At 35.2% G+C, this 26763-nt stretch overlaps 1 protein-coding gene across 1 annotated transcript; it reads left to right on the top strand.

Annotated features, from left to right (window-relative positions):
• The first annotated feature begins 12757 nt into the window (after nucleotides 1–12757).
• On the top strand, nucleotides 12758–21539 carry LOC107743274 (ethanolamine kinase 1-like). The gene is made up of 8 exons (XM_016556433.1): nucleotides 12758–12766; nucleotides 13714–13973; nucleotides 15087–15227; nucleotides 17588–17730; nucleotides 18808–18891; nucleotides 18983–19143; nucleotides 19321–19394; nucleotides 21284–21539. Exons 1-8 carry the CDS (start codon nucleotides 12758–12760, stop codon nucleotides 21354–21356), a joined length of 945 nt encoding a protein of 314 aa, XP_016411919.1. The 3' UTR covers nucleotides 21357–21539.
• The last annotated feature ends 5224 nt before the right edge of the window (nucleotides 21540–26763 follow it).

Genomic DNA, 26763 nt, shown 5'->3' with positions numbered 1-26763 from the left:
CTATATATATATATATATATGTGTGTGTGTGTGTGTGTGTGTGTGTGTGTATATATATATATATATATATATATATATATATATTCCTTTTTGTTACTTGTTTTGATGTATATAAAATCATCTTTCTTATTCTTATATTAAACTTTGGGAGTAAAAAAAAGTATGTCATCTATGGACTTTTATATTTATGTTTTTATTTTTATGTTATTTTAGATCATCTGATCATATATCATACTGTATATCAGAATACGAATGGCTGATATGGATCAACATGCCAAGTTTACAAATAGCTAGTACATCATGTTTCTGCATCAGAAATAGAGGTCTGATATAACTGGAGACAGTCTCTAAATAAAATACTGGCCACCATTTAACTAGTGTATGTGTCTAGATCTGCTACATATCAGTTTATCTGTGACAGGATACTAGATACTTATCTATGTAACGACAGTTAGAAAGTGGCCTATAGCTTGAGTCACAAGCCTTTGTTTCTTGACTGGAACTTACAGTAGGTTGATATGGGGTGACTTCCCGTAAAAAAGACCCTTGCAGACATGTGATACAAAAGTCCTGTGTTAGTGTCTCTCAGATACCACTCCGGAAATAACTGTCCTCACCTTAATAGCCTATCATCTTAGTTCATGACAAATACTGTCGCCCCACAGGAAATACTCCCACAAGTACACCTGATAGCTCATTCTGTCATGTGTCAGATTGTATTTACCCACCAAACCTTTTTTTCTGTGTAGTGACTCAGAGAAAAGTGCTTTTGTTGAAAGGTAAGTGTAAGCACTAAGGTAAAGTAGCCAGTCATTGCTTAGGTGTTTTTTTTGTTGTTTTTTTTTAGCATTTTCTGGATGGTAAATCACCAGCCAATCTCTGTCCTACTTTTGTTGTTATGTCTTAAATCTACTTGAATCATGTTATATATCTTTGTGAAGCACCAGATTGTCTATAGATGTGAGATATCAGGCTTTCATACATTTGCTGCTTTCTGTCAGGTCTTGATGAGACAAGTCAAGACTCGAGATGGTGACCTATTTTACAGAAAAGCAGACATAATTTTTGTCAATCGTGGATCACAGACGTGTTAGTCTTCATCCAAAAGGGTCCATTAATCTCATAAAATAGAAATTCGCTCATAAATTACACCAGTTTTACTGTTGTCTGGTTCAAACAGAATAGCGTTTTTGCATGTCCTTAGGTGTTTTAAAGAATTTGGCTCATCAAACACCATTAAAAATTATAATATTAATCATAGATTATTTTATTCATCCACAATTCATAATTTAAAAGAAGATTATGATATTATTTATGACTTTCATAAATGATGACTTAATAGCTAGTGTTTTTAGGTATTTTTATGTATTGTCAAACATAGTTTTTGTAATATTAAAATAAATTATAATTATCTGCTATCTATCATTTAAATATAATATTATATAATATATATTAATTGGCATTGTGTTGCTACAGTGTTTTAAAAGCTTTTTATAAAATGTTCATCAAACATCAGTAATTCAATTTTTTATTATAAAACCACTATTTATAATATTGTTTATTTTATTATCTGTTAATAGTATTATTAAAGAGTGAGTAATTGTGAAATCTAAAATATATTTATTGATCTATTATCCACAATAAAACCACTAATTATGATTTCAATTATTATTTTTGATAGTGCTCTTAACTAGTATTAATCTTAAGTCAGACCTACTTGCTTTGAAAAATTAACTATTTGCTATTTGGAATTTGGAAAGTGTAACAAAGAAAAAAATCCACAGTTTGGCCCACAATATGGAGAACAGCAAACATCCCACATCCATCTCTGTTAAAGATTACCCAGAAACCTGTTCAACTGCTTCAGGTAATCAACAGGTAAAACATCAACATCACAAATGTCTTAATTGTTTTCCTCTTGTGTTTGGAAGTAGATTTGAGGCTACATTTTATTGCCACACTTTATATTGAAAGAAGTTGTCAAGATAAGCAAAGCACAATCTAAACAAAACACAAAAGACGGTTGCAAGCAGACTGAATGAGTGATGAGGGCACTTTAACCGCTGCGAAGAAGTCACTCTCAGAATAAATCCTCTCAATAGGCTTCCCAATGACGCATGAAATCGGTGTCATTTATTTTGACAGCTTATTCTCTGTAATCTTTTTCAGTTTACTCTGATTTTCAGAGCCGTCTCTAGGCAAATGGGATTGTAATGCTGTGCATGGAAAATGAAACTCCCCTGGATCAATAGAGAATCACAGTGAGCCATTCACATCCAAAACCTGCAGCTGCTCTTCGAAAGCTTGTCTACTTTGTTTGAAAGGAGCTTATTTGACACTGAAAGGGTTTGGAGCCCATGGCATTAAGAGCAGGGGTGTCAGGGGTCAAAGGGTCACAGGGAAGAAGATACAGACCATGTTTCTGGAAGGTCATTTCTCTTGGGATGTTGGCTTTTGTTCAGTCCATATGTGCTTCTGTGAGTCAAACTCAATACAAGTCATGAGCAGGTATAGACAAACACCCTTCCTTGACCTAGATTTGGTCTCAGAGAAAATATCCCACCTCATCTTAGGGATGTCCAGGTCTCAGACTCTGTTGAGATGTCTTCTGAAAGACTAGATGAGATCTATAAATTGCAAAAGAAATTTAATCTCATCGCTGTCTAGGAGAAACTATTTCCAAGAGATCTCAACTTCACTGGAAATGAGATATGTTGAGAGGTCTGTGTGATATCAGTTGTGTGACATTTTATCACATTTATTCATTCAGCTGATAACATTTGTCTCAGATTTAGACGTTTTTGCTTTCAGAAGTGCTCTAACATACATGTGCAGGCATTCCACTGCGATGTCTCATTGATTTCTCTAGAAGGACTGAAATTCCTACAGTTCTCCACACAGTTCCTTATCTTACCGATGTTTACAACAGCCTATAAAAGACACTAAATTTATGTTTGTGTTCCACCATACAAACTTTGTTGGGGTACACAGTTTTACCTCTGCAATAAAGATGGACTTCAGGAATTTTTTGAGATTATGGTGTGCTAGTTGTGTAAGACGTCAAAGCCATAATATGGATGAATATTGCCTGGCAAAAACATATTTCACCCCCAAATAAAAGAAAAATCATTGCATAAAGTCTTTCTAAGTTGTGACTTTATTTTTGTGACAATTTGATGTTTCCATCTAAGTCCATCAAAATGTTTCATAAATTCAACATGTACTTTTAACCACAGCAGCTTACTGTAATGATAATTGTTATAATTATAATTAATTATCTCTCTTTCACACACAGAAAAGTTCAAGTTCTTTAAAGTATGTTCATTTCTGCACTCAATACTTGGTCGGGGCTCCTTTGGTCGGGTCACAAACTCCAGCATCAGTGAGGTGTGACATGGAAGCGATCAGTCTGTGGCACTACTGAGGCACTATTGAGCCTTCAGCTCATCTGGATTGTTGGATCGACTGTTTCTCATCTTTTTTTTTTAAATATCCCATAGATTCCATATGGGGTTCAGGTCAGGCACTGTGGGCAGGTGCTAAAGTCCTGCTGGAAAACGAAACCAGCATCTCCATAAAGCTTGTCCGCAGATGGAAGCATAAAGTGCTCCAAAATCTCCTGGTCTGACGTTGTTTCTGTTTCAGAAGTGGCTTGGTAGCTCTTTTCCTGAAGACGCCTGAGCGTGGTGACTCTTGATGCACAGACTCCAGCTTCAGTCCACTCCTTGTGAAGCTCTCCCAAGTGTTTGAATCGGCTTTGCTTAACAGTATTTTGCTTGCGGTCATCGCTGTTGCTTGTGCACCTTATACCCAATTCCTTCCTTCCAGTCAACTTTGCATTTAATATGCTTTGATACAGCACTCTGTGAACAGCCACCCTTTTTAGTAATGACCTTCTGTGATTTACCCTCTTTGTGGAGGGTGTCAGTGATTGTCTTCTGGACCATTGCCAAATCAGCAGTCTTCCAAATTATTGTGGTTTAAAAAGCCTGGAATTTATACTGTAGGGATGCTCATTTAATGAAACTCAAATGTAAATATTCTAATATTTTGAGATACTGGATTTTTGACTTTCATGAGCTGTAAGCTCTAGTCATCAAAATGAAAACACAAAAACGTTTGAAATGTTTTACTTTACATATAATGAATCTAGAATTTATTAAAGTTTCACTTTTTGAAATGTTACAAAAAAAAATTTTTTCACGATATTCTAGTTTTTTTTTTTTATAGATGTATCTGTGTGTGTGTGTGTGTGTGTGTGTGTGTGCATCAATCAAAATAAAACACTTACTAAAAATTAAATAATTTGTTTTCCTGCATGTCATGTAGGCATTTTAGAAAGGCAAATGTAAAAGATGAAGAATAATTAATAAATTGTGAATAATTTATTGCTATATGTAATCAAGTAATCAATAAAAAGTAACTGTAGTCTGATTACGAGTATTTTAAAATGTAAATTAATCTAATTACAAGTACTTAATTTTTGGAATCTGATTACGTAATCCAGATTACATGTAATCAGTTACTACCCATCTTTTATTTTATTTTTTTATATATAGAAACACTATGTTTAGTGGGGGGGTGGGATCTATTTTTCTTTTGAAACGTTTAATTTACTTTCATAAGCACATCCAGTCCAGCACCCATGCAGGTTCTGTCCCTATTTGTTATTGTGCTATTATATAACTCATTCCATGCATTTACATTGTGACTTTTCACACTGAATGAAGGCCAAAAACTTTAAGCAAACAATCTATTGAAGAGCTTTTCTTTCTTTCATAATTCATGGCATATGCGTTTCCGCCACCTGCCTCTCCTTTTTTCCTTCCAAATGAACACCCTTCAATGCAATTGTCTACCTTTGACTTTGCAGACAACAGATGCCACACACAAAAATATCTGTAGCAGGAAGAGTAAATTCCCCACCCTTTAAATCAGGTATTGTTCCTGCTGTAAAGGCCACAGCAGCTCTGGTGGATTTACAAGAGACCCGGAGGGCCGTTTAAAGTGGGATGTGTGTGGCCCGACACTCACCAGAGCTGGTTAAAATCATCAGGGCTTGTCTGTGCAGAGGGAGGATGAGACACTAAAGGAAGACATAAAAACTCTTGACTGCAGTGCAGATGGCTGCTGGAACTTCACATCCACCGTCCACAGACTAAATGGGGCTTTAATGATGTCACTTCTGTCACTTCTTAATGAACCAGCCGAGCTTTAGTGAAATAATCTGGGAAAACTTGTGTGAATAATAGACATTTACATTTTTGCATTTGGCAGACACTTTCGAAAAGCAACTTATACAGTACATTTAAGGTGTACGTTTTAATAAGTTCATGCATTCCATGGGAATTAAACCCATGACCTTGGTGTTTCTAGCACCATTTTCTACTGTTTCAGATGCAGGAATGGTGCATGGCTATATGATGATAGCAGTGTTAAAATGAAACTTTCTTTGTGACTGAAAATATCCTAAAGGACCTTGAATTAGTTTATTTTGTATTCAAATCAATGCAACAAACAAGAAATGTGGCGTAAATATAGTTATTATATTAATGTTTTGAATTAGCTTTAATTTCATTTTTTTTCACTTTAGTTTGTTTTTGTAATTTTGTTATGTGCTTTTGTCTATTTTATTAGTTTTGAAAACATTTCGGTAACACTTTCTATGAAGCCCATATTTATAACACATTATAAGGGTATTCTTAAGGCATTATAATGAATGCATAATGCATTATAAAAGACCTTATAATATGTTATATCATCTTATAAATAATCATAACAACAATTATAATACATTATAATGCTTACGCATTTGTGGTTATAAGTTTTAAGATTATGATTATTTATAACACACAATGAACACCATATAAAATCTATTTTTACATTTATAATGGACTATATATCTTGACATTGTTTATTTAAGATCTGCACAGTATCTTACTACATCTTGTAAGTGGTTAGGTGTGGAGTGTTATTTGAGTGTTCCCTGTGAGGCTAATATTAATTTTGATGTGAGCTAGTTAATAATTTCAACTGAAAAAAAAATGCAATGTTTATATGTTAGGTTCCATTTTATTTTGATGGTCCCCCGGGTCTATTGACTATAAGCAACTTTGCAACTACATGTCAACTAACTCTCATTAGAGTATTAGTAGGCTTAGGTTAAGGTTAGGGTTGGTAGAATGTTGACATACTTGCAAAGTTACTTAGTCAGTTTGTCTGTTGGGCAACCATCAAAATAATCAAACTGATATTACATTAAAAATAGGTGTTCATTGTGTTATAAATCATCATACTCTTAAAAGCTATAACCACAAATAAGTAAATATTATAAAACATTAAAACTGTTCTTATGAATATTCATAAGATGACATAACATATTATAAGAGTTTTTATAATGCATCATGCATTCATTATAATGCCTTAAGAATACCCTTATAATGTATTATAAATATGGGCTTCATAGAAAGTGTTACCAACATTTCTCTTTAGCTTTGCTTTATATTGATTTCAGTTTTAATTTTAGTAATTTCTTATTTTTCAGTTTTCATTTTAATTTTTCTTTAAGTACTAGTAATTTTGTTATGTGCTTTTCTCATTATTAATAGTTTTTTGCTATTTAGCTTTATGTTGATTTTAGTTTTAGTTTAAGTTTTAGTAAATTTGTTATGTTCTTTTCTCATTATATGTTTAAATATTTCTCTTTAGCTTAGCTTTATACTGATTTCAATTTTAGAAATTTCTTATCTTCAGTTTTCATTTTAATTTTACTTTAAAGGGGTCATATGATGCGATTTCAAGTTTTCCTTTCTCTTTGGAGTGTTACAAGCTGATTGTGCATAGATAAGATCCCTGAAGTTGCAAAGACTAAAGTCTCAAAACCAAAGAGATATTCTTTATCAAAGTTAAGACTCTGCCACGCCCCCCTAAAACGGCTCGTTCTAACACGCCCCACATATCTACCTCACTATGTGGAAATATTAGCATAATGCAGCCCAAATGTGCACGCAAAGAAAGAAGGCATGGTTTCAGTAACCGCAGTTAGTGTTGAAGCAACCATGTCAGGGAGACGCTGTGTGTTTCAGTGCGAAAGCAAAAGCACTTTATTTGGCCTTCAGAAAGTAGATGCATTTAGGAATCTTTAAGATCACTTACAACAGAACAGCAATGCATTCTATGGACGACCGTTTAGTGAACCTAGGAGAGGAGGTAATTCTGACTTTGCTATGACAATCTGGCACTTCTGAATCAGCTACTGTAAGTATGTTTTGTTATTAGTTTAAGTATTTGCTATTGACTGTTCAAATGCAGAGTTTTGCGCATCATGTCTGTGTGTGTGTGAGAGAGAGAGAGAGACAGCGTCACATCAAAGTGGAGTCAGCTGTCTTAACCGTGGCTTGTGTACTGCAAACACATACCAGCTTCATCACTGTGTCTGTCACGCGACTCTGTTCCCCTTTCGGGCTCTGTCTTTACATTTATTTTGAAAGATGAAGCTCGCGATTATGGTAAGGGGCGTTACATTTCCGACGAGTGCTTGCGGTGTTCGGCCAATCACAATGCACTGGGTCAGCTGGCCAATCAGAGCAGACTGCGCTTGTCGGAAGGAGGGACTTTGTAGAAAACGAAGCGTTTGAGAGAGGCGGGGCATAGAGGACCTACAATAATGTACAGTATTTGAAAAATAATGTGTTTTTTGAACATTAAAGCATGTCAACATATTCTGTTACACCAAATACACAAAATAATGATCTTTAAAAAAGCATCATATGACCCCTTTAAGTATTAGTAATTTTGTTATGTTCTTTTCTCATTATTAATAGTTTTTTTTTCTATTTAGCTTTGCTTTATGTTGATTTCAGTTTTAGTTTTTATTTTAGTTTAAGTTTTAGTAAATTTGTTATCTACTTTTCTCATTATATTTTTATATTTCTGTTAAATTTTTTCATTATATTGATTTCAGTTTTAATTTGAGTAATTTCCTATTTTCAGTTTTCAGATTAATTTTTTTATATTTAGTCATTTAATATGTCTATTTAGCTTTGCTTTCAAACCTATTGATTTCAGTTTTAGTTTTAGTCATTTTAGTACCTCAACCTAAACTTATTTTATTTCAGTTATATGCCAAGGCAACATTTCTGTTATTTATTTATTTATTTATTTGTTTGTTTGTTTGTTTGTTTGTTTGTCATGCAATAGTTATATTTTATTTTATTTCAGATAAAAAAAAAAAACATTTTAATACTTTTAGTTTTGTAAAATAAAATACATAGAATAAATCATTATATAATAATAAATCAATAATAATAAATAAAATAGAATAGTATTCATACACATTTTTATGCAAATTATTAATGTGTAAAACATTACGTGCATGTATCTATGCTGTGTACTGTTAAGGATTTTTCTTTGTGAAGCAAAAGTGCATCTGTAAAGAAAGTGACTTTTGAAGTGTAAGTTTTACGGCCGTCTTGTGGGGTGAAAAGAGCCAGTCATGAATATGTTTGGAAACCCATCTGTCTCCTTTTTGTTAAATTACCCAGCATCTGTATTTGGTTATTGTGCAGGTAATAATTCACAGAGTAGATCTGTGCATATCAGTGTGTTTGTTGACATAGAAAGAATACATGTAAATGTAAAGTGCGCATGTATATTTGCAAATGTGTGCATGAAAAAGTGAAGCCAGGACCAACTTTACTGCACAAGAAGTGTCAACATGAACTTTGAAAGGGGAATTTGTCTTGGGTGTGGAGATCTTTGGGTCACCCAGGAAGAAAAACCCTGTATAGTCGAGTTTCTTTTAAAGCGAACAGGTAATTCATCGTCTGTTCAGTTGGAGGGCAAATATTTCCTTAACTCTTTTTGGTATTGCATGAACTGTTCTAGCAGTGCTTCTGCAGAAACAAGTTTCCAGGGTACATTGTCAAGAGACCAACCCCCCCATAAGAAAAATCACACTACATTCCAGTCCTCAAGAACAATTGAGAATCCCTGACTAAAGAGGAAACAGTTGATCGAGACATGTATCTGCAAGTGTGAAAGCATGACATCAGTGTGTGCAGTGGCGCACTCATTTATGCTCTGTGAAACAGAAAACCTATAATATGCCTGAGAGGGATTGTTTCCTGTTAGGCACCTCAAATTAATAGTGACGTGGAAGATTTCTCAGACCCACATAGAAGAGTTGTGACAAGTGAGAGCACATGATTTTTTTTCTTCTTGTAATAAGTAACATTGTATTAGGATTTACAACAGTGTATTAGCAATTGCATTTATAAAGTTACTTAATGGCAATTTTTGGACTATAACAAAGCATTTAAAATAAAATAAAAAACTACTTGAATCAGTCAATCAGTGCTAAAGTTTAAGGTTTAATGCTTAGTGTTGCATACTGCATACTATTTTACATGCTGTTAAAAAGTTAATGTTAGTTTAAAAAAAAATTGTAGGCAACATACTGTACAGTACTATATGGTGTACACTGCACACTATGAGTACGCTATAATCAGTATGCCAGTGTGACATAAGGTGCAGTCACTCTTTGAATTTGGCTAGTGTGGGACATCTAGTGGCTGAATGTTGAGAACATCTGCGCTGTGTGTCGATGCACCTTACGAGAGAATAAGACCAGTAAGCAAGGTAAAAAATATATGTACGTTTGTCTGTGTGTTTGTGTCAACATTTTTGCACACCAGTTTAACCTAGTAACATTTACCCGTCAACATAGCGGTAACAAACTTTACTATGGTAAACTGCACTGTTGTTTCAAACGACTTTTGTCAGCTTATTGAATTACCGAATTAAAATTACTTTTAACGAGCAACGCCTATCTTGTATTAACATTAAGTTAAAGGGGTCAAGTGTGCATATGCGTTGTGATACTCTCCAAAATGGCGGAAGACAGTAACTCGGGGGAGAAGAATTGTGGAATAAAGTTGTCTTTGTGCACAAAAGCATTTATTCTCGTAGCTTCACAAAATTGAAGTTGAGCCACTGATGTCACATAGACTGTTTTACCGATGTCCTTGCTACGTTTCTGTGTCTGGGAACCAACTAGTTGCGTTGCTGTCTATGGGAGGGTCAGACAGCTCTCAGATTCCATCAAAAATATCTTAATTTGTGTTCAGAAGATGAACGAAGGTCTTACGGGTTTTTGAACGACACGAGGGTAATTAATGACAGAATTTTCCTTTTGGGGTGAACTAACCCTTTAATTAAAAAATACATTTTATAAATAATTCAAAATATTAGGTTGTTTAAAAAGATGTTCATCTGTACTTTCATTATTGTGCCAACATAGTTCATGTTTGCATATCCCAGTTCAACTACATGCTAACACCTCAATAAATCTTTAAGTACAGTGAAATGAGTTTGCTTAGTAAGGTGTATTGCCATAATGAAAATGTACTTGTGCTGCATTTACATAGAATACAATACATAAATCTGATTTAAATAAACCCCACGGTCTTTTTGCTCACAGGTAGTGTCAATGCATTTTGTTGCAGGTCATGTTGTTGAAGGTTCTGTCTGTACACGCATATGTTTTACATAATGGTCAATCTGGACTACGCTGGTGCACCAGTTACATATTTTGCTTCTTTTGTTCTTGACACAGGTCAGCTGTTGCTTATCACCTCTGAATAAGAGGTTATCTCTCGGATAGAGCAGCTCCCACCTGGCGTTCTGGTTTGAAACTACTTGATCTGATTAGATTGACTCGACCCAAAACCACATTTGATTCAAAAGTGATCAGCCTGTTGCATTTGCGTAATCAAATCAATGTCTCACGACTTCATTGGAAAATGTTTATTTTCATTTAGGAGGATCACAATCTTCACACAGTTAATAACAGATATTTTAATAGTAATAGTAATAAAGCAAGCCTCCCATGAGGTAATTTGTCCTAATGCAGTTGTTTAAATAACCTGAGTCACACTGACTGTCTGGCCTTACGTCTCCACCCAACGCCACATAGGCTACACACTTAACACAACTATAAACATGCATTATTGCACCGATTATCAGCCTTATCTGTCGTATCTGTTTGAGTGTTATCATTTATGATGTGATGGAAAGTGAAGGTTACTAATGAACAGTGTTATTGTTTGTGTGTCTTTACGCAGAGACAGCGTGTCCCAGTCCACGTCACTAATGAATCTCATGATGACGTGTCCGAGACATATTTCACCGTAAAAGCAAGAAAAGACATAATAATTAATATCTTGTGCTTAAAGAAATTAAGCCTTTTTTTGTGATATTAAGCACATTTTTCTCCCAAATTCTCAATGTAATTTATACTTATCACAATTTTTTTAAATACATTTTTCCTGAAATTGTTATGTTTTGGCAATAAATAAATGTAATACGTTTACTAGCATTAATAGATTTAATATGCCAGAAATGATACAGCTATATTGACCCTGTAAAGCATGCAATATGAAATTAAAGTCAGAAAAATAAAATATTTTGAAATGGAACAGTTCATTGAAACCTTAGACAAAAAATGTAAAAAAAGGAGTTTGCATATGTGTTGAGTGTCATATTTGATACATCAGGCTTTTATGGTGTGATATATTGAGAATATGGAACTCATACACAAAGGAGGAAAAAAGACCCCTTGTTTTAGGGGCTACTAACAGTTGCCGATATTCATATAACCAAAAAGTTGATGTGTTTTTTTTTAGCATTTTAACATGATTTTTTCTAAAAAATTATGTATGCAATTATGTACACATCAGCTATAGATCCACACGACACTTTTTCAGGAAAATGATGGCAAACTTTCTGATTCATTTATAATGTTCAGCCCATTCCTTTCGGAAGTCCTTGTTGTGAATTCAACAAAACCTCCACTAAGTCAGCCAGCTAGATAATGTAACCTTGATAACATTCAAATCTGCAGAATACACAACAGAGATATTCAATTTATCTAAATTTGCATGAGACAAAAACACATGGCCAAAAACTTTTCCACTGGCCCATCCTTGGTCCTGGTCCTAAAAATAGACTTAATTTTGATATTTTATTCTGAAGATTTTGAGATGACCTATGACTCGAACATGTTTTTTTAGAGATTCACCCCCATACTGTTGGACGAAACATGAGTTGTGTTTGCGCTGCTTTGAAGCCAGGATGAATTAACCTAATCCAGTTCGACCTCCATGCGGGTGGCACGCCACTGTTTACAGATAGCCAGTTTTCATCAATGAAAAACATGCATTGTGCCCAAACGTTTTGTTTACAGTTGCTTTGGTACAGTTGTTTTAATGAAGCCAAAATGCTTAAAATAAAGCTCCTCTGTTGACGCGTGGCATACTGATACCATTCATCAGATTACAACAAGATGAGCTCCGGCGTTCCAGCCGTTTAGGAGAGCCGCATGGTCATGTGACATAGCCGAAAGAGTTAGACGTTGTGTTGTGGTTGTTGATGATAACCACCTGACCTAGGCTCAACTGTAAACACTGACCATTCTGTCAGTTCAACTATCCTGCATTGTTCATATAGTTATGATATTTAATCATATTTGCTGTCAGCAATATATCTTAAACCCATTTGCTATTGAGACACATTACATGATAGAAGTGTGCAACCTGTTGACAAATCTGCCGAACAGTCAAAACGGCACCTGTTCAGAGTTGAATTCATCCTCTGTACTGTATGTTGACCACTCGTGCTGTTTGTACATTAGTCATTTCAGGAATCTCAGAAATGCATCGGTGGGTGGCAAGGCCGCTGCAGTGAATTGTGGGATATAATGTTACAAGTACAAAGCATTTTAAGTCTTGCCAGTTTATCATATGCTCCATTGTGATTGACATAGCTTTTTTGTGTCTTTTAAAGGAATAGTTCACCCCCAAAAAAAGTATAAAAATTTACTCACCCTCAGGCCAACAAAGATGTAGATGAGTTTGTTTCTTTATCATTCAAACAGCTGATAAAAACATCAAAGTAATCCACACGACTCCAGTCCATCATTTAACACCTTGTGAGGTAAAAAGCTGCTTGTTTTAAGAAACAAATCCATCAAGGCATTTTAACTTTAAACCATTGCTTCTGACCAAAATACAAGCCCATAGTCCACAATAACGCTTCCTTTAGTAAAAAAGTCCATCCCTGTTGTCCACTTACTTCAAAATCCACCAACATACAAACTGTTTTCACTTATTTCTCTCCTGATTCAGACAAGACAACGTTTTATTTCGAGAAAGCAATAATATGGATAGAGGATTCGTATTTTAGCTGGAAGCTACAGTTTGAAATAAAAAAACATCTTGATGGATTTGTTTCTTACAAACATGCAGCTTTTGCACAAGACTTTAATTGATGGACTGGAGTGGTGTGGGTTACTTGTGGACTATTGCGATGTTTTTATCAGCTGTTTGGACTGACGGCACACATTCACTGCAGAGGATCCTTTGGTGAGCAAATGAAGTAATGCTACATGTCTCCAAGTTTTTTCTGATGAACAAACAAACTCATCTACATCTTGGATGGCCTGAAGGTGAGTAAATTTTCATTTGTGGCTGAACAAACCCTTTAAGTAAACATAAAACAGTTTCAAAATGCAGTTCTTGTTGCATGATATTATTCAAATTACAGAAGTAAAACTGGTTTTGAATGCCGTTTCAAGTCAACTGTAAAGTTTAAATATCTTGCAACCAAAAATAGCTGTGATTGCAATCCTTCCTTATGTTTGCTTTGTACCTTTAGCTTTTCACCGATGGCACAACTAACAAACTGGTGGGGTGTTATGTGGAGGACTGCCTCGAGGATGTGGTGCTGGTAAGGGTGTACGGCAACAAGACAGAGCTGATCGTGGACCGAGACAATGAACTGAAGAGCTTCCAGGTTCTGCACGCCAACGGTTGCGCGCCCCGACTTTACTGCTCCTTCCAGAATGGCATCTGCTACGAGTTCATCCAAGGACGTGCTCTGGATACTCAAGACGTCAGGGACCCTGTGTTACTCAGGTAGGTCCGTTCAGCACAAGGCACAAAATAGAAGGATCCAAATGGGTGTTCATTCTAAAAATAACACATTTATTTGGTCTATTGACGTGGGCATTTGGGTTAGAACATAGAGTACTTCACTTTGATTTTACTTTGATGTACATTGCCTATTTTGGCCTTTGTGACTATAATAAGGAAGGCATTAAAACTGATCTTAGATCTGTTCCAAAAACTTATACTTCTTGCATATTTATAATTGTACTAATTACATAATTATACCTCATTTGTTCAAATTTTAAGATATTATCCTTTGATAAGAGAATCCCAGAATGCATTGCAATGAGGTCAAATTAAATGAATCAAAAATCAATACTGAAAATGATCAGTTTACACTACCATTCAAAAGTGTGATTGTTAATATTTGTAAAATGTTTTTGAAAGAAGTCTCTTATGCTCACTGATTATTTGATAAAAATACAGTAGAAGCAGTAATATTATGAAATAATATTGCAGATTAAAATAAGTGTTTTCTAGTTGAATGTATTTTAAAATGTCATTTATTTCTGTGATGTAAAGCTGAATTTTCAGCATCATTACTCCAGTCTGTAGTGTCACATGATCCTTCAGAAATCATTCTAATATGCTGATTTGGTGCTCAAAAACATTTCTTATTATCAATATTGAATTAAGTTTTGCTTCTTAATATTTTTGTGGAAACTGTGATCGTTCTTTTCTAGGATTCTTTGATAAATAGCATTTATTTGAAATAAAAATCATTTGCTTAAGTAGACGCATAGTTTGATGAAAAAGAGAACAAAGGTGACATCTTTTTAAAACCGGTTTTTAAATATTGAAGAGTGGTTTGTGTAAAAATGGTTTGTTGTTCTTCATATAGTCTAAGCTAACTGCAAATTTGGAGTGAAGTTCATGTGCACTCAGACAGAAGTGTTCATTCCTGTCATGAGGGTCACGTAATCTCCTTCCAGGCACACAGTGAACCGTATCAAAATCTACACCAGTGACCCAGGGCTAATATCCATTTTTCCACACAAACAGCTTTTTCCAGGCATTGTATTTAACCTGAAATGAAACACTGCCATTTTGACCAACTTCTTCCTTTGTTATTATTGGCAGACTGATCGCGCGTGAAATGGCCCGCATTCACGCCATCCACGCACACAACGGCTGCATCCCCAAACCCAACCTGTGGATAAAAATGCGCAAGTACTTCTCGCTGGTGGCCACTGAGTTCACAGACCAAGCATCTAACGTCAGGTAACCCTCAGAGAGTGGGTCTTAAATGTTCAATGATCTAAAATTCAGATTATAACACAAATAGTTCACAACTCAGAATCTGATTGGATGAGACCTATTAAAGCCATTTGAAACCTCTGTAAATTTTGATTTTGCTCAGACAGGTGTTACACAGTATACAGATTGCATCTGTCCGTCTAATCTCATGCGCAGAGCTGTTATGTCACATAATCATCTCCACTGTCTTCCTTACAAACATGCTCTCTCTTAAAAGCTGGCGGCTGTTTGCATCCTGACGTTTATCGGGAGTCAGAGATAATGCACATGTGAAGTCAATTACGTCATCAGTCATTAGAGCATTAGTTTCATAAGAGATTCTCTGGTGGAGATTATACTACTGCCCAAAGTCTAATCGGCCGATTTCACGCAGTAGTTTGACTTTATAAAAGCAAAAAAGCAACAAATCAGATCAGTGCTCCTAGGTTTTGAGTGAGCCGCTGCAGGGCAAAAGAAGATTCTAGAAATAGCTCCTTAAGCCCATTATGAAGGGAGAGTGGTCACTCGGACAGACTTTCTCATTGGTTTAACTGGACGACTTTATCACTTTTCTTAATTTCTCTTTTGTTAATCCATCCGTTAAAAGCCTGATGAAGCATTTAGTTGATTCAATAGGATTCCATTTGTTAACTCTTAAGTACATGAACTGGCAATGAAAATTACTTTTATTAATCTTAATGTTCATTTCAGTTTCCCTTAACCAGGAAATTAACGTTCTTAGAATTGACAGACAGTTGACCCTGAGAGGTCAAGTAAATATCTACAGCGGATCTAAATATTTATAATTAATTATAACTAGTTATGATTAATTATTCATATTTCCCCATGAGCTGATTCGTTACAATATAATTAAACGTTATTAAAATACAAAGTGTGTTTGTTAATGTTATTTAACAGACTTCAGCTAACATGAGCTAACATGAACTTATTAAAGGGATAGTTCACCCAAAAATGAAAATTCTGTCATTAATTACTCCTTCATGTCGTTCCAAACCCGTAACAGGGGTTCAACCTTAATTTTATGAAGTTACGAGAATACTTTTTGTGCACAAAGGAAACAAAAATAATGACTTTATTCAACAATTGTTCTCTTCTGTGTCAGTCTTTGCTGCATGTTCACGAGAGTACCACGACACAGGGGTGTGGTGCTGCTGAAACAGGAGCCGGCGTTTTGACGTATTTGAATTAAATTCAGATTTAAATTCAGACCGTGGAGATTAATCTTAGGGATAAAGGGAGACTATTCCACAATTTTGGACCCATAATAGAAAAAGCTCGATCACCCCTCGACTTATTATAACTCAACTAAGATATTTTGGAGCTGATCCGTTTAGAGCTTTAAAAACAAAAAGCAAAATTTTGAAATCAATTCTATAACAAATCAGCAGCCAGTGCAAAGAGTGTAATATTGGTGGAATATGATCAAATTTCCGCCAGTCAAAAGTCTGGAGGCTGCATTTTGAACCATCTGAAGACATCTAATATTGGATTTACTCATTCCAATATAAAGAGAATTACAATAGTCAAGTCTAGATGAAAGAACGAATGAAACGCTCTCTCAAACTCTGCAAATATTAAGAAACTCTGACAATAATCTTAATTGGAAAAAACTAGATTTAGTAACAGCAATTATCTGTTTATCAAATTTGAGGACAGAATGAAAAATAACACCCAGCTGAGTATTTTACATAGGAGACCAAATCTCCCAGGTCGCCATTAAAAGTACCTGAAACACCCGTGGGCCCAAACACAGTAACCTCAGTTTTGCTATCATTAAATGCAAACAAAAATTTAACAAAACTAAGACAAGCATGCTGATAATGAGCTTAAGCCTTTTTCTGTCATCTTTCTTTAAGGGCAAATAAATTTGTGTGTCATCAGCATAAAAGTGAAATGACACCACATGTTTAGAAAGAATAGTACCCAAAGGAAGCATATACAACAAGAACAAAACAGGGACCAGAATGGAGCCCTGAGGGACTCCATAATCTAAAACAGAAGAAGAAAACCCATCAAGACAAACAGAAAAAGTTCTATCATTCAGATAGGACTTAAGCCAATTAAGAGCACAACCTTCAATACCCACACATTGTTCAAGTCGTGAGATAAGAATTCTGTGGTCCACAGAATCAATGTCACCACTTAAATCTAATAGTAAGAGTATCACAGAATCCCCTGAGTCAACAGACAACAAAATATCATTAAAAACGTTTAATATTGCTAACTCAGTAATAAATAATTTTTGTTGCATTTGTCAAATACTCTTGACTCTCTGTTTGTAATGTGCTTGAATCACTCATCTGTTTCTGTGTTCTCTGAATTAGAATTCAGCAGGAAGTGCCCAGTCAGGAAGTTCTAGAACAGGAAATTATGTGGATGAAGGAACATCTGTCGCAGCTGGGTTCTCCTGTAGTGCTCTGTCACAATGACCTGCTCTGCAAGAACATCATTCACAATGCAAAGGAAGGTGAGTTTTGCTGGTGTACACCATGACAACATGAAATCAAACTTACTGTATTTACTTTTATAATAAAAGTGCCTAGTCTCATTATGTACACAAGTGTGTATTACAAGTGAGTAATCTTTTATCAAAAGCTTGCTCTGCCTCTGGAACTGCTTTCTTCTTGTGTAACCAAAGTCATGTGGGAGGGAAAAATAATATTTATTATTTCATAGCCCACATTTCATGTTCAGTTCAACTCCTATGGATGGGAAGATTTTTTAAATGTTTTTGAAATAAGTCTTTCATGCTTACTAAGGTTGCATTTGATCAAAAAATTTAGTAAAAGCTGTGAAATATTCTTTTGTAAAATTGTGAAATAATATTAATTAATTAAGATATTTTCAAATGTAACTTATTTCTATAATGGCAAAACTTAATTTTCAGCTTCATAACTCCAGTCTTCAGTGTCACATGATACTTCAGAAATCATTCTAATATGCTGATTTGATACTCAAGAAACATTTGTTATTATCATTGTTGAAAACAGTGTTTTTGTGGTAACCATGATACATTTTTTGATAAATAAAAAGTTCAAAAGAATAGAATTATTTGAAACAGACATTATAAATATCTTTACTGTGGCTTTTAATCAATCAATCTAGTGTGTCCTTGTTAAGTAGAAGTGTTAATTTCTTCCAAAAAAAAACACCTTACAGACCCTAAATGTATGAACGGTAGTGTATTATGTCATAGTACACAAGTTAAATGCATTGTGAATTTATTTTTCTGTTGTTTTAAAATGCAGTGTGCAACATAATAGCAAATATATTGACTGCTGCCAGGTTTCACAAACACTACTGCCGCTGTTTCCATGCTGCCTCCTGTGTTTTATTATTTAGGCAAACATGAAATCCTTCATTTGGTTGAGCCAGAAGTTGATATTTTGGGCTGCTCAAACAAAGAAATATTGACAACACCATAGAGCCAAAGTGTTGACACTTTTCAGCTAAGGCATTACATTTTGTGATTTTGTTTTAAAAGGCATTCAAGTCTAATATTTTGTTTTACTTACTACAGATCAACCCCTCTTGCTTTTTTCAGGTCATGTTCGGTTTATCGATTATGAATACTCAAGTTACAACTACCAAGCATTTGACATTGGAAACCATTTTAATGAATTTGCAGGTGAGCAGCATTAAAATATCATTCATAAAAGTAATCCTCTGGGATTTGTTTTGCATTAACCTCATTATACGTGTATGTGTTTGTTTTTCAGGCATGAGTGAACCCGACTATAACCTTTACCCCAGTCGAGAAATGCAGTTGGACTGGTTGCACACTTATTTGCAGGCCTACAAGCTCTTTACCAAGAAAGGTGAAGAGGTGAGCCAGCGTGAACTGGAGACGCTCTACGTACAGGTCAACAAATTTGCTCTGGTGAGTGTCCAGAGGATCATAGAGGAGGAAGTGTTTTCATAATGCTGCATTTATGAAGTTTATTCCAAGGATATGGATTACAAGCTTTTTGCATGTTGATTGGTGTCAGCGATATGTCTGTGTATGGACTGAGCTGGGAGGCTTTGGCCTAAAGTTCTTGTTCTTCTGCTTTGGCAGGCTTCACATTTCTTCTGGGGTTTCTGGGCCCTGATCCAAGCCAAGTACTCCACCATCGAGTTTGACTTCCTCGGGTAAGCAGCATACCCAGCTCAGCAAACCTTTCATCTCTGTGATGGGGGAGGATTTATTTACAGGCATAAAGATCATTATCAACTCTGACTGTGTTAAGAGAAATGGGTGTTACTGGCAGATAAAGAATGTACAATAAGTGATATGTAAGTGACAGTAAATGGTGGCACTCGTGCAGCCAATAAACAAGCAAGTTTTAGTTCCAGAAGATACTTTTGTAAGCTAATATAAAATTGTATACTGGGAATAAGTCCTGGTATTTCAATATTGGACACATTAGACCAAAGTGAGAAATTTAATAAAAAAATGCTAATATAAGTAGTAAGTGACATAGTATGCATGACATACATACTATGAATATCATAATATAAATAATATTAATACCCTGTAAATATAATTATACTATATGGGTCTCCAGGTTATTTGTCACTTTTTAATATCAAAAGTAAAACAAAAAAAATACAACAAAATAATAAATAAATAAATAACATTTATATATAGAATCACATTAGACCTGAAGCTGAAATGAGGCTGAGATCTCTTGGGTTCATGGCTAAAACAATGTTCCAATACCTTGTCCATTGTCTTTGCACTTTAGATCTGAATCTGTGAATGAAAGCCTCAGTTGGAGGTGAACGTCTAATATGAAGCTCTCCCGCTTACTGCAAAATGAATGGGTGCGGATTGTTATTTCTATTGCCTATAGAAACCAGTCAATGGTGTTTGTTTTCCAGAGGTGAAAAGTAGATTTGACTGCAACAAGTGAGTTACAGCCTGCTGCCCTCTGTGATTTTGGCACTCGACCTAAACCACACTTGAAATCTTCAGTGTTGTGTATCTGTAGCATTATGAAACTTTAATTAAGTTACTCTAGTCTTGGTTATATGGAGGGGGGTGAGTTATGTCATCCGTAGGCTGAGGATATTTTTGTAGGAATTGTGGCTCACTTTTATTAAACTGGCTCAAGTAATATATTCTGTAAACTTCCGACCTCGCCAGTTTCCAAGCAACAGGTCATGGTTCTACTCAGGCTGCACCTTTTAACAACAAATCACTGCCTGGCCTGCACAGATGAGATCAGGAGGGATCCTACAGCCTGTTTAAAAAAATCAGCATTGTTGCATGTAGGAAAAGGTTAAAAAAGTCAACAAATAACCAGGTCTTAAGGCAAAATGCCCATCATGCCTTTTTAAATTGATTCAATATATATTTCATAATGTAAAGTGACGTGTGGCCAAGTATGGTGACCCATACTCGGAATTTGTGCTCTGCATTTAACCCTTTCAAGTGCACACACACACACAGTGAACACACACCCGGAGCAGGGCGCTCGGGGAGCAGTTGGGGGTTCGGTGCCTTGCTCAAGGGTCTCACCTCAGTCGTGGTATTGAAGGTGGAGAGAGCGCTGGTTTTTCACTCCCCCCACCGACAATTCCTGCCGGACCTGAGACTCGAACCCACGACCTTCGGGTTACAAGTCCATTTATTATGCTGTTTTGTATTTAATAATAATACATTTATTTGTAATTAATTTGTTATACTTACAATATAGTGCTACTAATATAAAATATATAGCATAACACAAACAAAATCTATAAATACATTAAAAACTGATGATAATTGTATAGATATAACAGCCAAAATTGGTAAAAATTTCTAAAATAAAATTTTAAATAAGTGACATGTTTTTGTTTGTATTTGTTTATAAAAAATATCTTCTTTTAAAGGTAAAAAAAAAATTTATTTATTGGGGGATAAATATGACCTAAAAAAAAAATTCTTACTAAATTAATTTCTGATTTAAAAAAAGTTCATTTCTGACAATATTACTTATTGTGTCTTATTCCTAATTTTGACTTTAAGCTCTGATTCTGTCATGCTCTTTTCCTAGGTATGCTGTGCTACGTTTCAATCAGTACTTCAAGACCAAACCTGCTGTAATGGCCCTGGAGATCCCCAAATGAGACGTCAAGATTGAGAGGACAGTGCTGGTATCGGTTGACCTCATCGTTGACCGTTTGACTATGGAATCAGAGGCCTTTTTAGTCAGGGAAGGGTATGGGGTGCAGCAGGGGTGAGCACTGGGACCTCTTATGATTGGTTGACAACTTGTCTGCCAAGTCGTAGTTCCACAAATTCTTGATTCCTTTTTCAAACACCATGTTTCTTTTTGGGACTCAACGTTTAGTTGATCAAGTTTCCCTTGAAATGAGTGTGTTATTTATGTTTTAAATGCAGCTTATTTATTAATTATCATTGGGCACTTGTTTTGCACCAAAGTAGTCCTTATGCTCTTGGAGCCGACTTTGCTTTGGGACTTCTTGTTATGGGTTTTGCGGTGTGAGAGCCATAGCAAACTTGTGCAGAATTTGCTGTGAAGGAGGCCTGCAGTGATGTTGAGCAAGGGGATATGTTGATACTATGGGCATTGACTAACACGAAACATTCAGCCTGTGGCTTCATAATGCTTCTGTCAAATGGACGTGGCCCACCGTTGTTTCTTTTGCATTGACAAATGCTCGAAGTCCAAAAAAAAACAACAGCACTTTCAGCTTTATCTTACTGTGCAGTAATGGGGTTATGTGTAAAAATCTGGGCTGGTAATACAAAAGTTTCTGTTTAAGAGCCAAAAGGGTTGACTCAGGAACTAAATAGTTACCAAGGTCAAAATCCTGCCCTGTTCTGCACTATTACGCACTTGAGCAAATGACTTAAACCCTGCAATTTGTCCCCTATAAGTTACTTTGAATGAATGACGTCAGTTAAAAGGCAAGTAACCAAGTAACCATTGAAGTCAATGTGACCTCACTCCAGACATTCCCAAGAAGTCAGGTCCACGAGACCCCTCAGCATCTCAGCCACATTTCCACCTATTTAGCTTTTATGGTTGTGAGGAGTTCTGTTGAATTTTCCACTCATCACAGGCTGTGGTATATTACCACCTGCCTCCCACTTCCCCCTCCTTCTCTCGCTCTCTGTCCTACAGTAAATGCTTTTGCATCACCTGGCAGAGCTCAAACTGAGATTTGAAAGTCATTATCTGCTCAATAATCACTAAGCTCATTCCTAATGTAACCCCACCAAACGTCAATCTAATGGTTTTCTAAAACTGGAAAAGGGGGCAATATTTATGTAACAGTGCTTTGTAGTTTGATTCAGGTCACCATCTGTGAGGACTCAATGTCCTGGAGCAACAAGGACAAGATTATTTAAGTTTAGAATATTAATTGCAGATTTAGGGATGTACTGTAATTGCCATTTCAGTCCTTAAATACCTGGACTGTCTGGTTGTATGTGGTTTTCAAAGTCTTTTCAAAACATTTTGAATTACATTTCATTTCAGTGCTGTTAATTTAAAATTCTCTCACCTACAAGAACATAATTTCACATTTCCCAGTCTTTTGCTTTATTTAATTTCTTTGTCGCATATATTATGCTTTTACTGTAAAATTATGTCCGTTTTTGTCTGAGTAAAACATTTCAGTAGAAACTTGCTAAAGCCTCACAAAGCACAAAATCATAAGTTTATTTTGTCATGCATATTGAAAATGCCGAGAATTGCACCATTTTGGTCACGCCAGCTGTAATATTGTACTGTAAATTAGAGGTAGAGAGATATTTGTGGGAATCTGTCAAGAACATATCAGGCCATATACCCAAAAGAAAAAAAAAGATATTTTTCAAAAAGAAAGTAAGCCTTTTTTTTTATTTTCTTTTTTTTACAAATGTTACGATTTATTGCATTTAAACATTATTTTCATGACAATTTAAGAGGAAAAATTCTAATTATTGAAAATTATTAAGAAGTATGAGAATTAAAAAATGTGGAGGCATTAAAAGAACTTGGGGAGAGAAATGAGCTAAATTATGGAAATGTCATATTCTGTTATCTTTTAATGCAAAATGTAATTTCTTAAGTTTCCTCGTCACTTTTGTCATAAAATGTGACCTGAATATGTTTTTGTGAGATTCATCCATTTTAAGTATCACTGGAATCTGTCTGGCAGCTTGTTGAACCCAAGTGTCCTTTTATTGACCGACCAGATCAGTCCCTGGTCAATTAGTACAGCAGTCCTTTTCAGACCATCTTGAAACTGAAGCTAGATGTTGCGTTTGAGCAGTGGGGTCACGGTGAAATCTCTGAGGTGTCTCTGGCTCTGTGTCAGGAGCAGGTTAATAATGAAACGCTTTGAGACGCAGGCGACGACTGAAAGCAAGCGGCCCTTCAACAAAATCATGAATAATTTTGTAGCCAGTGTTTCTCTAATGAGTTGGAACTGCCTGATAGCTCTGTGCTAATGTACTGTGTTCTGGTTGTGTTCACTTTTTACTGCTTGAATCTAAAATTTGAGTTGCAGTTTTAAGGTGAATCTTGAGAAAACATTTCCAGGTCAAATTTCACCATACAAATTAAAGTAAAAGTAAGAAATAATACTTTGCATACAGAAAATGCAAAAACATTCCCATTTCTGTAAAAAAAAACATTATTTTTTAATTAAACTCAGTGTAAGTTAAATAAAAAATACTGTAAATCGATTACACAAATGTGCTATATAATTTAATTAGTTTTATGTGCATTACAGTAATGAAAATGCAACAGTTATTAGAATTACAGTAAGCTACTGGGATTAATTTTCATAATGAGAAAAAAGGTCCTAAAAATGAAAAAGGTTCTTTATTCATAAGTATTCACCTTTTTATGCTCTGGATAGCTTCCACAAGATTCTACTTTTAAGGTCAGCTGATGCATTTTTACATCTTTGTCACTTTGTGGTCCATGATGACTGATGACTAAAAAAGTGAAAAATATTTATATAGGTTGCATATTCCTTACATGCGTGAAGAATGTTATAAATTTGAACAATATGTTCATATAACAGGAGTGCAATTGCAAGATATGTGTGTAGATGTACATATGCGAGTGTGTCCACCAGAAGGAAACTAAAATATTAGTTACTTCTCAGTTTTCTTTTATGATATGAAGGCCATTTCTAATGTGAAGGGGGAAATGTTTACAAACACCATTCCCATTTCCTGGAAAGTTTATTTTGTATATAACTCAGATTATCCCATCAACTTCTTAATGTGGAACAAAGTAGATTTTAACATCCTAGACATTTCATAGCACCACCCCTGTATATAATATTAGTTATTATCTCTATTATTTGAAATCACCTTGTAAATGTCCCTTTTTAAACCTCTGCTCTTAAAAGGGATGTTTACAGGAAGCATCTGTGTTGGGATTTTTGTTTCATTTGCTATATTGAAAACATACCAAACAAGTCTGCTTCACAGTGTGCGCTTTATTTGAATGTACATCTTTTGTGAATGTACTGAAGAAATGTACAGATTATGTTTCATTTATACTTACATCTTTAGTATTTCTACTTGTTTTGTATATTTAACTGAACTGGGAGTGTATTGGATTGTTAGGTTGGCATGGGCCCAAGTGTGTGTTTGCTGGAGACCAGCAGGCGGCGCTACTGTAACGCAGCGAGGCTTTCGGCGCTGATAAGGATTCTGTAAATACTGTGAAATATTGTGAAAAATACTGTACAATGTTTTCGCTTCTATTTAACTGTGAGGAGAATAATTTAATAATTATTCAAATTTTACATTAAAATGTCAGAGTTGGATCTAATTGTGTGCAAATGTCATTTTTCCCTTTGATATAATAGAATAATAAATCTGTAATATGCATTAAATGCACATTCTGCTGCGTGAATCAAAATGGCCTCTGGTAACACCAAAGTGTCTTCTGTGTCACACCCGGTCAAACACTTACGTTTCCTCGTTGAACTTTTGCCCGTCTCCTGGGGACGGTGACCTGCATTTTGTCCCGGTAAGCACAGGAAGACTACTATTGAGGATATCCCGAGTCAAACAAGCACAATGCAGTTACACACATGCAGGACTCCATCCTCGGCGTTAAAGTGCAGGAACTAGTTTTTTTTTCTCGAAGTTTCTCCTCAGAGATTCAGTTGTTTGAATGAGGTAAAACTCTACCATTTTCTCAAGCTCTTTCTACGTACATAAACATTTAAATTCAAAAGTTGCTGTGTAATAAGCAAGTTTATGTGATCACGTCCGACTGACTAGTTAGGATTATGACTTGGGCATTATGCTTAGCGTAGTTATGTTTATGACTTGGATTAATAATTAGCACTTTACTAAACTGAATCCAGTTGTTCACTCCAAAAATATCTAAATTAATCTGAACCACAGAAGTAAACATAATTTTTTTTATTTATGCTTCAAAAACAAACCACAAAACTTGCTTGGAAAAATGCAACATACAGAAAAAAAACATTTACACCTTTAAATTATACACTTTTATAAACAAAATAAAGTCTATATCTATATTTTACAACAGCTGGTTTTGCAACAGTTGTCCAGATTGCGAATCATATTTTTTCCCCCATGGGTTCATTCTACAGATAAAATACAAACTGTATTTCTGTGTCCAGCTATATACATGTCATCATTTCCTTTAACATGTATAGGTTTATCCTTACAGTCCACTGGCAGATATCTTCTAAAATCTCCTCTTTAAAATATAAATGCTTATAATTTTTAACAAAATGTTTACATTTCAGCTCAACTGTAAATTGACTAGCAGCCCAATAATATGGACCCGGTCTTAAGAACTGCTGGAATGATAACTCCGTTATTTTCTTCAGCAAAAAATCACGCTATACACACACACACACACACACACACTAAAATAGAAAAGTAAACCAAAATTTAAAAAATGGGAGTAATCTGAGGGAAGGGCATTATTCACATCTCCTTTGACAAAATGAATAGTAGAAATGATTTGCATATGTACATCAAGTGCAAAATTCTACTCTGAAAAAAAAGTTATATTATGAATCATGAGGGTCTGAAAAAAATATATTAGATGGGGAAAGTGCATTTCAAGTGATTATTCTGCACTAAATCAAAAGAAACAAAAATATGATTTTGACCTGGGGAAATATTTTAAGTGCAGTACCCAGATTCAAACAGCAGAGGACGCCACCAACCTTCGCTGCACTTAGCGAGTCTTAAAGGGGCAGGCTGCTTAAATCTCTGTAGCAGAACAGCCTCTAATCGTCATTATCTAGTATAATACACTGGACAAGGAGTTCAGGAATGTTCCTTCCTTTTTCCAAGTCCATTTGTTTTCTTTTTTTGCTCAGCCCTTGAGCTCTGGAAAGTACCTTGGCACAGTCTTAACAGGAACTTTTGCAGGAAAACCCTGGTGACATCAAGAAGCATTATAACACAGAGAGGGTTTAGTTTTTTTTTTTTTCTATGGCAAAATGATTAATAGCTCTTCACATTTTGACTATTTAAAGAAATAGTTCATCCAAAAATGATTTTTTTTTC

The sequence above is a fragment of the Sinocyclocheilus rhinocerous genome, unplaced genomic scaffold (assembly GCF_001515625.1).
Source record: "Sinocyclocheilus rhinocerous isolate Xijiao unplaced genomic scaffold, SAMN03320098_v1.1 scaffold227, whole genome shotgun sequence".
NCBI classification, from domain to species: domain Eukaryota; kingdom Metazoa; phylum Chordata; class Actinopteri; order Cypriniformes; family Cyprinidae; genus Sinocyclocheilus; species Sinocyclocheilus rhinocerous.
The sequence above is the reverse complement of the archived record's forward strand: the minus strand, read 5'-3'. Positions and strand labels throughout refer to the sequence as shown.